This window comes from Periplaneta americana, chromosome 9 (genome assembly GCF_040183065.1).
Source record: "Periplaneta americana isolate PAMFEO1 chromosome 9, P.americana_PAMFEO1_priV1, whole genome shotgun sequence".
Taxonomy (NCBI): domain Eukaryota; kingdom Metazoa; phylum Arthropoda; class Insecta; order Blattodea; family Blattidae; genus Periplaneta; species Periplaneta americana.
The window spans coordinates 39,694,293-39,710,410 of record NC_091125.1 but is presented as its reverse complement, the minus strand read 5'-3'; the positions used below and the strand labels follow the sequence as shown (position 1 = coordinate 39,710,410).

At 35.4% G+C, this 16,118-nt stretch overlaps 1 protein-coding gene across 7 annotated transcripts in view; it reads right to left on the bottom strand.

Annotated features, from left to right (window-relative positions):
• LOC138705841 (DNA-dependent protein kinase catalytic subunit-like) overlaps positions 1-16,118 on the bottom strand; it is a 290,093-nt gene that overhangs the window by 154,456 nt on the left and 119,519 nt on the right. For all 7 annotated transcript variants that reach the window (XM_069834521.1, XM_069834522.1, XM_069834520.1 and 4 more), the window contains 3 exons: positions 10,008-10,210; positions 6,390-6,576; positions 4,718-4,929 (listed from right to left, as the gene is read on the bottom strand). In XM_069834521.1, coding sequence (XP_069690622.1) covers positions 4,718-4,929; positions 6,390-6,576; positions 10,008-10,210 — 602 coding nt within the window. The remainder of the gene's footprint in view (positions 1-4,717; positions 4,930-6,389; positions 6,577-10,007; positions 10,211-16,118) is intronic.

Below are 16,118 nucleotides of genomic sequence, written 5' to 3'. Positions count from 1 at the left end.
GTCAAGGTTCTAGACTATTAAACAAATTTTATTCTAATACTATTTTAACCACTAATACTCTCCAAATTAATAAAAAAAATTAAAAAAAAATTGTATTGGATTTATAGTTTGGGTTTAAAGATATTTAACACTTTTTAATCTGTAATTTATTCACCCTAAATTTTATTTTTGTTTGTATTGAAATCCCCTCCTGAGCACGAGTCTTACTGATTCAGAGTGGGCTAGTTTATATTATATTGTATTAACTTGTATTCATTTGAAACTTACTAGCAATAAAATAAATAAATATGATGATAAAGAATAACGCTGCTATATGACTATTGATGAGATGCACTATTGAATATGCCAGTACTAGTGATTAATGAAAGTAGAATCGATATTTCAGGCTTCTTTATCACAAAATCCACTGAAAAGTATTCCTTGAAAGCGGAATTTTCCTTAAATTGGGTTTCTTTAAAGGCAGGAATTAATTACATTATTCTTATGGTAATATGGCTGGGACTTAAAAGATTATTTCTTAAAAAACGGGAAAGTTAAAATGGGGTTTTATTGTACTCAAAAAGCAGTTGTTTAAAATTGTCCAAACTTATAGCATGTCCACAAAAACAAACTCAGTATTTGTCATCTATAATGAACACCAAACAAAATACCTCTCATTTCTCATGAAAAACAAAAACTTAATAGACTACAGTGGACTATAATGGACTTTATGTTGACAGCAAACAGCTGGATACATTAAGCAAATTGATTGATTGATTGGATTGATTGATTAATACATGGAATAAACCAAGTTTCTGTTTGTCAAGTGATGTCGACCAGAAATCAAGTTTCCTTATAAATCTGTCGATTTTATCTCTGGCTGTTATTGTGTTACTGCCTTGGCCTTGTAAACTACTATTCAAAGTGTTTAAGTGTTCAAAAATTACTAAATATCAGCAAGGCAGGCTAGTCTAAGAAGTCGAAGATAGTAGCAAAATAGGTTTGCATATTCCGATTTATCATCTTGCAGGTACCAGTACATTAGAAGCTCGGTAGTATCTACTAGTTTTGAGTAAAGTTATCATTGTTTTCGATTTTATAGGGATTTGTATATTTCGAATGGGATAAATTACTGTTACGGTAGTAAGGGGTCGCAAACAAATGTCTTGTCCAAAAGTGGGTTGCACCTTCTAAAAGTTTGGGAACCACTGGTCTAGCAAAACAACTGCATTGAATAAGAATCCAGATTGACCTATTCTGTATGCTCTGCGACTCATACAAGATGGACAGGAAACATATCGCATGCTGCATGGCTTTAACCCTTTCTGGTCGGATTTAAATGTCTTGGCCACTGTGCGTCTGGTCCATTTAAATGACGCTCACCAGTGCAAATTGAACTACTATTTTACACTGCTTGATTTTCTTTTGTAACTTTCGTAAAAGTGAAGAATCTTTGATATATGGGGTTAAAATATTATATGAAAGGTTCAAGCATTCGTCTCACTGAATATTAACTGTCTACTATAATTCGTTTTCGACTGTACGGGCTTGCCTTTATGAATGTGAAGCCATGTGCTTGCTTGCGTTCGTCAGATAATAAACTCAAGGCTAATGAAAGTAATATGAACTTAGAGATGTGAAGAGCCTTTTAGATCGAGATATGCGACATGTAAACACCCAAAGTCATAATCTTTGGTTTATATTTCGCCGTCATTATAAGACAACACTTCCTTCTGAGCTGGCAGTGGTCAAGTTCGAAGATCTATATTTAGCACTGTAATAGTAAGATAACTGTGAAAGATAAACACATGAGATCTGTAGCCATAGAGAAGACGTGGTAAGAGAATGAATATATACGAATGTCAGTGGCGGATTGTTAGAAGAACATAATTCATAAAATGTAATACATTACTGGAACTTTCGTGCCAATATATATTGGCGTATTTTTTCTACACGTATCTTTGCTAGATATTCTACATGCACATTTCAAATAAATATAAGAACTAATACATACCTATCGATACTTCTTCTCTGTATGGTAAAGGGCGAAACACTTGTTGGGGTGAAGTCCTCTGGCTTCCTCTCACATGTATCACAATAAAACGACGTTTCTTTCCTGCCACCTTTTACTTTTCTGTTCGAACAAACTGCACAGTCCTTCGTAACTTTCCTTTCGTGTGCCCGGATCAAGTGTAATTTTCCATTGAGACGATCTTCTGTATCACTGGTACTTGGTCTCCCACGTTTTCGAGACATTTTGTTTCTCACATTCCCCACCAATCCTTCGATGATCTTCTTACAAAACTCCAGGTGAGACAAAGCAGGAAGATTTTTTGAGTTTTGATTCAAATTGTATAGGTGGAAACTGTTTACAAGGGAAATCTCCAGAATCCAGAAGTATAATTTTCGCCACCATTTCAAACTTTTCTTCAGGAAACCGTAGCTTGAACAGTAGTGGTCTGCTCTATCGACTCCTCCCATTTTTGAAGTGTAGTCTATAACAGCAACAGGTTTCTGAAAAACCTCTACTTCCTTCGCAGTTTTTCTCGAGACTTCTCTTGTGTCTGGATTATGCCATGTACTTAGAATGGTAACAACTCGCTTGTCTTTCCACGATAATGTCAGATATTTGTCTTCCTTCCTGTAGGCTACTACTTCATGTTTCTTTATTTTCAGTGCTTTCTTCTTCATTTGTTTCGCAAGCCTTTCCTATTCTGCATTATTGTACCAGTCAAATGAACGTTTGCTTGTAACAGTTCCCGAGCAAGATCCAAGTTTGTGTAAAACCTGTCTGTGTATAGATGGTATCCTTTCTCATTCGTCACACTCTGTACTTTGTTTATAAGTTGAAGAACTATTATGCTGGTGAATGTCAGTTCTGGATGAATCAAACTTTTTGTAGTTACTGATCCATAATAAGGAATCAAACCACAAACATAACCATTTGTCGAATCAGCAATTACATAAATTCGAAGACCCCATTTTGTTGGTTTCTGTGGGTTGTACATCTTGAATACTACACGTCCTTTGAAATTTACAGTAGACTCATCCACACATACATATTGCGATTGACTGTAAAATTCCAAAAATGTTGATTCAACGTAATCTACAACGTTTTTCACTTTACTTGCTCGGGACTGCATTTGTCTGTCTGGAGTTCCATCTCGAGGAGGGGGAGAGACATGAAGACCCCAATATATTTGCAGAAATCGCTTTCTTGAAAATATGTCTTTGTAGAACCGCGAACTGTCTAACCATTGTTCCGAGAAAAAGTCTTTGATAGTCCTCTTCATACGTCTTCCCATATACAGTATTACTCCATGAAAAGCCATTAGCTCTTCAGCGGTGACATCTTCCCAACCGTTCCAAATTGAATGTTTTCGCAAAGGTGTGACTTTTTGTATTTTTTGTCTAACGTACCTGTTGGTTTCGGTAGCTATTTCTTGAAACAGTGTCTGGCTAAAAAATAGCAAAAAAAAATAAAAATGGTGAATCAGGCTTTCGTCAAGTCTGGGGAGGTTTATAAGCTGCTGTTCCACGAAACAGTATATGATGAAAGTCATTGTCATTAGCACCCCAATGATCCCAACCATCATTGTCAACATTGTCTATTTTATCATCACCATCATCTTCAACATCACTTGAACTGGACTGATTGTCATCAGAATCGTCACTGTCACTTGAAATGGCTTCACTTACTTGAGAATCAGAGTCATTGTCTTCAATTAGTTCAATGTCTGAATCATCACTAAAAGTTTCCTAATCCCCATGCAAGTCTTCATGTATCTCATCATTGCCCAAAGCCTTCCGTTTTTTTTTCACTATGTGTTTAGTTTTCTTGACAACACTTCTGCTCGTAGACGCCATTGTGATAACAAGAACGATAAAACATTCGCAGCCACTTCTAAAATGTATTTTAGAGCACAGGAAACAATTCTAATTCACACGAAAATAACACCACCGCACAGATCGTAATCTCAATAACATACTGACGCAACATGCATTCCTTGCTCCGAGTTCGGAGTGTTTATAAACATTGTAGGAAATGTGGCGGACTCAGTCCGGCGCAGGACTGCAGCTGACATATTTTAATGGCGGACTGACGCCGACATAGGAGCAGTAATGGTTAAGATTATCCAGTGAATGTGACCGATACTGGGAAGTAAGAGGTCATAGGATTTAATGGCAACTATGCTGCTGCTGCTACCGCCATCAGTACAACCCGCCACAGTGGTGGTAGTGATCATGATGATGATGATGATGATGATGACATAATATTAACAGACAAATTTGAGTGCTATTAATCAGTCATTCCAGAGACAAAAAGGTAGTAAGTGTGCTATGTTAACATCCTGATGTCCACACCTGTGGAGTAACGGTTAGCGCATCTGGCCGCGAAACCAAATGGCCCGGGTTCGATTCCCAGTAGGGGCAAGTTACCTGGTTGAGGTTTTTTCCGGGTTTTCCCTCAACCAAATATGAGCTAATGCTGGGTAACTTTCGGTGCTGGACCCCAGACTCATTTCACCGGCATTATCACCTTCATATCATTCAGACGCTAAATAACGAAAGATGTTTATCAAATAACCTACTAAAATAAAAAATTAAAAATAAAAAACATCCTGATGCACCCCAACATCTGACAATTTGTCATGATAAAAATGATAAAAATGATAAAAATGACAGGTGTAATATTTCAATGTAAAAGTGTTGTTACATTCAAATAAGTACTGTTTACCTTATTGAAGAGGCTGGCCTTTTCTTTGAGCACTCTTTCAATGTGCTGCAGTGCTGTAACTACTTGCTCCTGGCTGCCTGGAATAGAGTCTGTCTCTTCTGCGAGAGACAAGTTTACAACCATGTGATACAAGAGTTCCAGCCAGAACTGATTTACTATTGACTCTTCCTCTCGTAACACTTTATAAACACTATTCAGTACCAAAGCCGCACCTGTAAACCAAATAAAATATCACAGCCAAATAAAATGAATACAAAGGTCTTTTTTTGTCATAGTGATTGGATGGCTCCTGTACCTATGCTTATTGAACGTTTTTTCCAATTGCCACCCTCAGTTTTCTTTCAATTATAAAAAAATTCAAAACTACCACTGGTTGAAAGGCAGTAAGAATGATATCCGATTGATGAGAATTTTGACATGAGATATAGGTATTTACTTTCGCCTTCTTATCCTCTTATTCAAAGACAGAGTCAATAGCTATGCCTAATCTACAAAATATTATCTTTGACCTTACATTATTTCTCAAACAATCCAAGAAATTTTACTCCACTCAGAAGTTCCTTGCCTTTGGCTGTGACTTAAAAAGGTTGAAGTTAAGTGCAGAATAAGGTCACTAGATGTCGCTGTTGAACAGCTCTTAGTCAGGTCCTCTCATCCCATTCCACCAATGTCTAAGCATTGGAAAGACAAACAATATAAAACTTTTATTGGAATGTCTTGAGCAATTTGAGGCTGCACATCCAGACATTTTGAAAACTTATTTTATGAAATATATAAATCTTAACACAAATTCCTTCCACAACCTAATGTAAACAAACCGAATAGATGGCGCAAATATGGCGGCGTGCAAAGATCTGACTTATCGGCGGACCTTGGTGCAGAATACGTCAACTGTATCATTTTTCAATTCCAAATTTTCACCAAGGGACAAAAATTCAAACATGAATTATTTTCTGTTATTCAGAGTTTATGCTAAACTTTGGGCTGTAAATTGCGTTAACTATTATTTAAATGTTTAAGATCAACAATATAGAGTATGTATTATTTTCTATATTTATTTACGAAATTGAAAGAATGATAGCACTTCTTCATAAACTTGTGCTCTTAGATTACGGTACAAACTTCTTTCCCGATCCTTACTTTCATTAATTTTTCCATATTTACATGAAGTATTTGTAATATCATTTGGATGCTGGTTACCTACCACTGTTTTTATTTTAAAACATTTCACTCAATATATTTGTTTTTCTTGTATCACATATAGAAAACGTCTCTATGTAAACATTAAAGAATTACAAATAAATGTGACAAATCGACATTCTAAGCACCAACTCATAACAAGACTCCTATTCACAGATTATTGTATTCTTTCATGCCATTATCAATGATGTGGCCTATCTCTCTTGCGTCAATCTAGCACTACCTAGTGGTATATAGCATTCGACCATCTTTCCTCACCCATGCAACCTCTTTCACATCTACATTTTTCATTGCAAATTACAAAATTCTGTGTTTTTTTTTTTTTTTTTTTTTTTTATATAAGTCCCTTAAAATTTCTTAATATCTCCATTTACGAAGGCTTTCAGTTTATAAAACTCACCAGAATGATAAGTCCTACTTAATGGAAGTTACACTTTTCTGGTTGATTTAGGTATATACTTCAGACACTCACCTAAGCGTTTGGAGGGGCAGGGATGAAGACAGAAAGAATATATTTGTTTCATTATGGCTTTGATGTTCACAGGAGAGTGCTCTAGCTCACTACTACTGAGCTGCTTGACAGACCACACCACGAATTCATGGAGACATTTTGCTGAGAAGTCCCTCAATGCTGTGTCAGTGGGATGTGTTATTCCATCCTACAAAATCAACAAGTTTACATGTTTACAAGCAGCCGCCATAGTGATCTAGTAGCTAGACCACTGGACTCGGGTTCGATCTCCAGTATACTCCTGATTTATAATTTGTGTTGGACAAGCCCATGGTCCAGGCAACACAGGGATTTTCTATGGGAACTCCAGTTTCCCTGTGGCATCCCAACAAATCTCCATCATCATCTAATATCATCACATGACCCTACTAAGGTGCATCCTGGGCAACAACTCTGTCAGATAAATTGGTGAATGATGAACAGTGAAGTACCGGTACCCGCCATTAGTGAAGAAAAAAAAAACATGTTTACAAGCAAACACTAACAGTTAGACGAAAGATGAATTAACTGTAAGAATACACAAAAGGCATCAAATATCAGTATGCATATAAGAACAAATATCGAGCTGTTACGATATTGCAATACTTGCAACAAGATTACATCTTTAAATATCACGCCTAAAAGGTTCTACAGGATAGAAGAGATCTTTCAAAATATCAACTATGTTCACAATATACTTTTTCATATAATATGACATACGAGATTTTAACAAACTACTTGCGGTTATTTTCTTGCTCTGAATAATGCAAAGTACAACAACGCAAGTTTCTGTTAAAATCGTCTCACTTTTTTTATACACAGAAAATGTAATACATCCAGCAGGATGTAAATGTAATATAATAATGTTAAATTTAATATAGAGTAACAATTGAGTAATTGAGAAATTATGGTCTGTATTTTCAGCCTAAAACACTCCATGTCACATTACTGTTTATCTGATTCATAGGCATTTTTATTTATTTACTCATGTTTAAGGTTTTATTTTTTATGTATATCGTGATATGATCAATCATATAATGAAGTATGTTTTAGATATTTATGAGTTAATTTATAAATTCTGACCTTCGCGATGGCTCAGTACCAGTGCACTGAGCTTATAAACCTGGGGATCCAGGTTAAAATCCTGGTTGATATACTATGAATTTACAATTTATGTTGGGCAAGCCCATAGTCAAAGCAAAACAGCGGTTCTTTTCTATGTACTCTGATTCCCTGTAACATCCCAACAATTCTCCATCATCATGTTTATTACGAGTGAAATGTGGATCCATTGCTTGTGATGTACTACTTTGAACAGTCTCTGACGACATAACTGGCCTAAACTTAAGGTACGATCACACGTCGCTACTTTTGCAGCGCTGCAGTACAAAAAACTGCGCAACTCTTGTACTGCGACGTGTAAACAACAGTGCAACCCGAAAAGTAGCGGCTACCGAACCTGCTGCCCGCTACTTTCCCATGCTGCGCGCAACTTAAAAGTAGCGACGTGTGAACAGGGTTCTCAGGGTTGCAGCCGCAGCATTTTTGATATCGGTTTTGTTGAAACTTTTGCTGCAGTTGCAACCAGTGTTACCACCCAAATGTGTCAATGATACTTTTATTGTTTGGATATATTTTAATGTTAAATGTGATGAAAAAAAATTATTTGTAACAGTTATTAAATACACAACACAGTCTGAGCATAATTGGTGACAATATAATTCATTTTTTAAATTTTCCGTAGCGTAGTTCCAAACAAGAGGGTTGCCAACATTGATTACGTGAATATACTGTTGGTTATCATTAAGTATATAGGCGTTTTTAAAAGCTTTATAGTAAAAATAATGCCAATTTCTGAATACTAGATACGACAGAAAAACAAATAATAGATAAGGAAGCTTTCGCATGAGTTTCTTAATAATGCGAACATAACCACAAAATGTATATTGAGAAGTCAAGACGGACATGGGAACCTGCAGCATGACTGCTGCTGCAAAAGTAGCACCTTGCGTGTGAACAGACTCGCAACCTCCAGTTGCAACTTTTGCAGCACTCAGGTTGCGCAGCACAAAAAGTAGCGTGCAGCACGCTACTTTTGGCTTACGTGTGAACACGACAAGCAACTTTTGCAGCTGCAGTATAAAAGTAGCGCTGCAAAAGTAGCGACGTGTGACCGTACCTTTACCAGGACTAGCCACATCTATGAGCACACTCGTACAGTCTGGGCAAATAATAACGTGAAGTTAAGGGCTCTGCTCCTGGACAAAATAAATAAATAAATTCAATTGTCCCTAATTATGACATTTCTCACACAAAGATATGTAATGTAATATTTACATATTTCTAACAGACGAAATAGTCATGAAACACACTTCAACATAGACTAAAGCTGCGACAAATGATTTTGTAGTGCTTATATGACAGTTATGTATACAATTATTATCCATTTAATAAGTGTGACAGACATCAAATACGTTAAAAGTTTAACTTAAAATTGTATAAGGTCGTGACACTGCTTTCTGAAATATTTCTTTATTCATATAAAACATAGTCTTGAATGAGTAATAGTAGTAATTTATTTTCATTACAAAGGTAAAGTGTGTGGGCATAAACATTTTATTTCACAGTTTAGTTCGATGCTCTCAAAAGAAAAATGTTCTTGCTGTTACAAATTCTACAATAACTGCAACTTATTGTGTATTGTGTATTGTAAATTTTATTGTGTATTGGTTATCATTTTATTGTGTATTGTTAATATTGTATATACCACTGCCACTGGGTGCTTGCCCACTTGTAGTGTAAATAAATACATACATACATTCTACAACTATTTTTTCATGTAATTGTCTGCAGAGTTTGATGGTTTTCTCACTTTATCACATAGGTACATAATGAATGAACAGAAATCTTTTACTGTTCGTACCAGATCATGTCTGATATTCTGACTCAAATTGTATATGTATGATTTACAATTTCAAATCTTAAGAGGTAAATATCCCAATAAGTCCCTACTTTACTTTCATTTAGTTCCTTTGTGTTTTTGTGCCCTATGATACAGAAACGAATTAGATAAGGTTGTTCAAGGCTGGAATATGTAATAAGAAAATATGTGGAAACTTGTGAGTACAGTTTTTTTAATACCGATATATAAATGTGATACAAACTGTCGAGATTAAAATATTACTGAACTTTCTGCAGATAATTAAATAATAACTTGTTTCAACTCTATTTAATACAGTAGATCGTTTTTTATAATTAATATAAGCCCACATATGTTAGACTAGTATAAAAATAATGATTTATTTAATGACGCTCGCAACTGCTGAGGTTATATCAGTGTCACCAGTGCACCGGAATTTTGACCCACAGGAGTTCTTTTACATGCCAGTAAATCTACTGACATGAGCCTGTCGCATTTAAGCACACTTAAATACCATTGACCTGGGCCGGGATCGAACCCGCAACCTCGAGCACAGAAGGCCAGCACTATACCAATTGCGCTACCAAGGCCGACTAGACCAGTATATTACAACAGATATATAATATGAGGCACAAAATACATCTTTTCCCTTCAACATCCCTTTTAAATAAGAAACACACCATGAGTGCTCGTATAAGAGCTTCGGTTTCCTTGCTTCTGAGTTTGAACTTGCTGGAGTACCAGTGCACAAGCTGAAGATCCAATAGACTATACAACCTCTGCACAGCATGGTCTGGATCACATCCTAATTTCAACAATGGCAGCGACAATTTTTCAAATAATTTGGAGTACATATCTGGATTTGCAGCATGGGCTCCCCAGCCTGAAACGAAAAGTATACATCTAAGATGTGAACTAAATATATTACAAAATATAAATAAATATTAATGGCAATCTCTTCTGTAACTGTTGCATTCCACAAACAATTTCCCACATATGTCTCACGTAAACAAGAATGAGTTCTGAACTTGCATATACAAAACAGAAGGTATCTGATTATGATAAATTTAACTGACTGATTAACATACGACTTTTTATTTTTGTCACTCCTGGTTATATATAGCAATTTACAAAATAATTCACTCACTCACAGTTACAATACCTTACTGCAGCGATGTCAAAACCAAGCGCATTTTATAACCTTGAAATCATTTGCGGGCACCAGGTGCTAGGGCAAGGCTAGGACACTGACAAGGTGATTGCAGAGGGATAGGAAATCAGTGGTGTACAAACAGTAAGTAGACGTCATGCATGTAGACAAAATGTGATATGAACAACAGCATTTTTAAATATGTAGATATTCAGGTTCTTTTTCACATTCCTTTTGTAAAAATTTGTTATAGTTGAATAAAGACACTATGAAAATTAGTAACATAACCAAATTTCTCTCGAAAAGTATAATTCCACATTATAACATAACAGGCACTTTAAAGTAACACTGTGTCCAACATCCAGTCACATATTTGTATTACCTAAAATCTAAATTATGTTTTTCCACAGATATACTTATACTGTAATAGTTCTTCTGTAACCAAGAGGTTTTAATGTATACCACGAACAAAGCTACAAGCTGCGAGGTGACTTTCATCAAGAAATAATGAGAAACAAATAGATTCTTTACGTAAGTCTTTACTTCTTTTTCTTCAGTATCTCCTGCTAATTATTGCGTTCTCTTGGCTACAGTTTTTCTGGATAAATATGTTGTTGTTGTTGTTTGTTGTTGTTGTTTTCTAATGCCAGGCGTTTGACAATAAAGTCATTTGACCTCTTGCACTCCAATATTTTTCAAAGATATTATCATGACTAGCCACTGAAGCACAGATTTTGAGGTGTTCCGAATCCATTTCTTGGTTTGAGTTGCACAATGGTCAGTTAGGGGACTGATATATTCCAATTCTATGCAGGTGTTTGGCCAAACAATCATGGCCTGTTGCCAATCTAAATGCAGCTACAGACGATTTTCGTGGTAAATCGGGAATTAACTGTGGATTTTCATGCAGAGAGTTCCATTTTTTCCCTTGGGATTGAGTTATCAAATTTTGTTTGTTGAAGTCTAAGTATGTAGATTTAATAAATCTTTTCACAGAGTAATACGTAGATTTAGTAACAGGTCTGTAAGTAGCAGTGCTGCCCTTCTTTGCTAAAGCATCCGCATTCTCGTTTCCCAGGATTTCACAATGGGATGGTATCCATTGGAATACAATTCTTTTATTGAGTGATAATAATTGAGAGAGCATTTTAGTTATTTCTGCTGTTTGAGATGAAGGTGTGTGTTTAGAGACGATTGATAGAATAGCTGCTTTGGAGTCTGACAATATAACTGCATTCCTAAATTTATTGATGTGGCATAGAAGATTCCTGAGACATTCATTTATTGCAATGATTTCACCATCAAAACTTGTTGTTCCGTATCCAAGAGATCTATAAAGTGAGAAGAGACAGCACGTAACACCTGCACCGGCACCTTGTTCTCTGGAGATCAAGGATCCGTTGGTGTATAAATGAAGCCAGTTTTGTGGAGGGTACCTAATATTAATTGTCTCTAAAGACAATTGTTTCAGCATTTCAGTGTTTATTTCTGATTTCAGTATTTCTTCTATTAAATTTAGATTATATTCTATATTTAATAGAGTTAAAAGGGTTTGGTTTAATTTGTAAGTTTTCTTTTAAATTCGGGATATTGATTTTCTGTTTTAATTCTTGAACAATGGATATGAAACTTTTTTGAGTTTTCAATCTACAAAGAGGACTGTATGAATGCCAATTGTTACCTGGTAATCTGATAAGTTTTTCATATTGAATCAGTGCTTTTTCTTCTATTGTCATTTTGATGTTGTTAATATTAGTGAGGAATCTCATAGAATCTATTGGCGTTGTTTTGATTCCACCAGTAATGAGTCTGAGAGCTTGGTTTTGAACATATTCTATGTCGTTTATGAAAGGTGAAGTAATTAAAATTTCTCCGCAGTATGTCAGCACTGGCTGTATAAACATTTTGTATGTAGTGTTCAAAGTATTCCTAGAGCATCCCCATTTCTTTCCTGCTAGTCGTTTTAGAAGGGAGAATCTTTTACGAGCTTTTTCAGAAATGTATTTCAAATGGTTGCTCCATGTTAACTTACTATCGAAAACAACTCCAAGATATTTGGATTCATACGTCCTAGGAAGGTGTTGGCCATTGTATTGGATACTGAATTCTCTTTCTTTTTTACCGAGTGAAAATATTTGGTAGTTACTTTTGCTTAAATTGATAAAAAATAAATAAATAAAACATAAATATAACACATTTATTAGTGCTTTATTATACCATCGGGAGATATCTTGGCTACAGTATCTAGAAAACAACTCTTACTGAAGAGTCCATCAGAGAAAGGATATGTCTTTGCAATTTTGATAGACACATCACAGCCAACTGATAATGCCCATGGCGCCGGCAGAATTAATTTCAAGGGGATGCACATAGCACACAAAAAAGTACCCTATATCCAAGATCAGTAATTTAAGATTAGAGTACTTGAATTTTCCACATATTAGCCCATTATAGCACGGTCACCTTAACCCTCATCACATTATTTCTGTATATTTTTTTCAATGCATTCATAGCCGAAATCTAAATTTTTTTGGTTGGCAACAGTGTTACGTGTCGTCACTGTCATTTAGTACTCACACGTTATGAGCATAGTGGATCCACTATGGTTACGTGGAGTGTGCGTAGTTACCTACTTGTAGAAGACTGTTCTCTCTGTTTAATGTAAACAATAGTTCAGTTTACTTTTGTACTGGAGATATACGAATATTGCTGTTTTAGTGTTAAGGAGGAATTAATGAAAGTTAATCGAGTAAGATGAGAGACATAAGGCATTTTTGTGTAAAAAAAAAAACAAACAAAAAACTGATAATACATCTACAACATGCATTCCAATTCCAATTCCAACTCCAAGTACCAGTAAGGGTGGACATTGAGTTATATTTGAATTCGAATTCTCCTGCTAATGACGAAATTCGTCTAAAATTATTAAAGAAGCCTTGGTCTCCAATTTTAAAAATGACGTGGACGTGACGAAACAGGCATTTCGATTTAAACGGCTGACAGCAAATCCATGTTAGCTTACTCAGCTATTGTTAAAGGGCCTCTTTGTGAAGTGTGTGTGTTGTTTCGACCTCCAGTTCAACGAGGACTTCAAGGACAATTTGTCTCCCCTGATTTTAAATATCATAAGTTTCACAAAGTTGCACAAGCTCATGTGGCAAGCCAGTAGTATCATGGTGCGACTGCGTCTTCCAGAAGTTTTCAGAATGTTATGGACAGAAAACAAGTCAGTGGTCACGAAGCTTTGCAGTCTGCATATCATAAGTTGAAGAGAACAGGGTGAAAGTTCGTTCAATTAAATCAACAATTTTGTTTTGCGGGAAGCATGATCTTCCACTTCATGGAAAAAGGGATGAGGGCTCTGTTTTTACAGAACTGTTGCATTTTAGAATGGAATCCGGAGACAAAGTTTTAAAGGAACATTTGGAATCGAGAGCAAAAAAATGTTTGTACATATCACATCGGATCCAAAATGAATTAATTGAAACTTGTGCTGATGTACTACAAAAAATAAGTGAAGAGGTAAAACATTCAAATTTTTTCTCAGTATTGGCTGATGAGATCGGCTGATATCAGCGGTACAAAGCAATTGTCCCTTGGTTTTCGCTATTTGTGCTGTGAATGTGACCAAGAAAAGAAGAAACTGATAATTTGTGAGGAATTCTTAGGTTATGTGCCACTCCAAAATCGAGATTCAAAATCGATTTCAGAAATCATCTGGTTTTTGCAGAAACTAATTAATGATAAATATCCTATGGCGCTTTTTTTTTTTACTGTGCTAGCCACATACTTGATCTGGTCTTCAATAATCTAAATGATGTCAGTGACATGAGAAATTCCTCTGAGACAACACAAAAAAAAATCATAATTTTTTTTTAGAGACAGTACTTTATGGCCGAATATGATTTCCAATATTCCTCTTTTTTGTGAAACGTGCTGGTTGGCAAAACACGAAAGTATCAGATTATTTTCTGAGAACTTTCTAACCATTGTAAAAGCTTTGAAAGAACTATCAGAGAATGAAATTAACTTGAAGACACAGAACAAAGCTTATCAACTGTACAGGGTTGCAACAAATCCGACCTATATTGTGACCCTCCTAGTGATTGCTGCTTATTCCTCCAAACTTGAACCTGTATGCAACCAGCTCCAACAAGTGAACATGAACATAATGACAGTGAACGATCACATAGCAAAACTAACGAATGCGTTTCAATCTCATCACGAAAATACACCAACAGAGTACAAAACCATCTATGAGAAAGCACAAGTTTGCAAAGAACTAAATGTTGAATTAAAATTCCCTTGAGTGGTTTGAAAACAGACACAAAGGTCGAACCATCGTTCTGAAAATGTAGAAGATTTCTTCAGAGGAGCAATCTTTATCCCTTACTTGGAATCTATCATTTGTTCTCGGAGAGTTCATTTCTCTCATGTGCACGAGAAAGCATTTTTGCTCATGCAGCTCCATCCAGATAAAATGAAACAAATTAGAGAAGTGTCATTTCTACCTGTTGCGAAAAACATAAACAGTCTTTTTGGAGGTATGAAGGGTTCAGAGCCATAGTGGGTCAAGCACCATTTATTAAAAACGGAGAAAGCAAGGGTTAAAGTTAAGTGAATGCCATAGTTTAATGAAGATTGACATATCATTTAGTTTTAATGTATATACTTTATATTACTTGCTATATTTTTCCATTGAATTATGGTAATAACTTCATTTTAACCCTTGTTTTCTACGGTTTTAGTAAATGGTGCTTGGCCCACTATGGTTCTGAACCCTTCATATATTACCAAATTTTATCACTGAAGCTACTGCATGGTATGAGTTGTGGAAAAATGAGGCAACAATCCTGATTGAATATGCAGTTGAAAGCAACACCATTTTATTTGTCTGTAGAGGCTATAAAAATTGGTCTAACTCTTCCAGCGACAATATGTGCCATCGAACTGTCATTTAGCACGTCACGTCACGTCACGTCAAAACTTGGAATCCATTTACAATGGGCAACGAGAGACTAAGTGGGTTGTGCATGCTCAACATTCATAGAAAAAGGGTGCAAGAGAATGCTGAATTCATCGACAATGTGTAACAAATGAATTTGGACGGCAGCCAAGACAAGTGAAATTCTTATTGCAAAATTTATTTTCTTATAGTCGATTTCACAAAATGATATTGTTTATTTATGTGTATTAAATTATACGGTGGTAAGTAATTTTTGCAAATTTAACATTTTGAAAATAAATAATTTTGTGCTTCAAATTTTATATTTTAAAACATCTGAGCAGTTTCATGCATAGCCTGCTAATTTCTTAGGGGGTGCATTGTACTCCCCTGCCGGCGCCCATGATAATGCCATACATTTTTTCATAGATATTGCAGTCTGCAAAATAAGGAAAGTGCATAGTAAACTTTTATGAGATGATGATTGATATTTAAAAAATTAGAAATGAAAATTAGTACAACTCGTAATTAATTTCATATACTTACAACATAAGTCAATTCTTTATTAAGTTCCAGGTTGTGGTCATCTTCAATATTTTTATACTTTTCTTTGTGATATTTTTCGTAATGTCTTTCAGAGTTACATTTGTTTAATGATGATGATATATATATATATATATATATTTCTTTTGCATA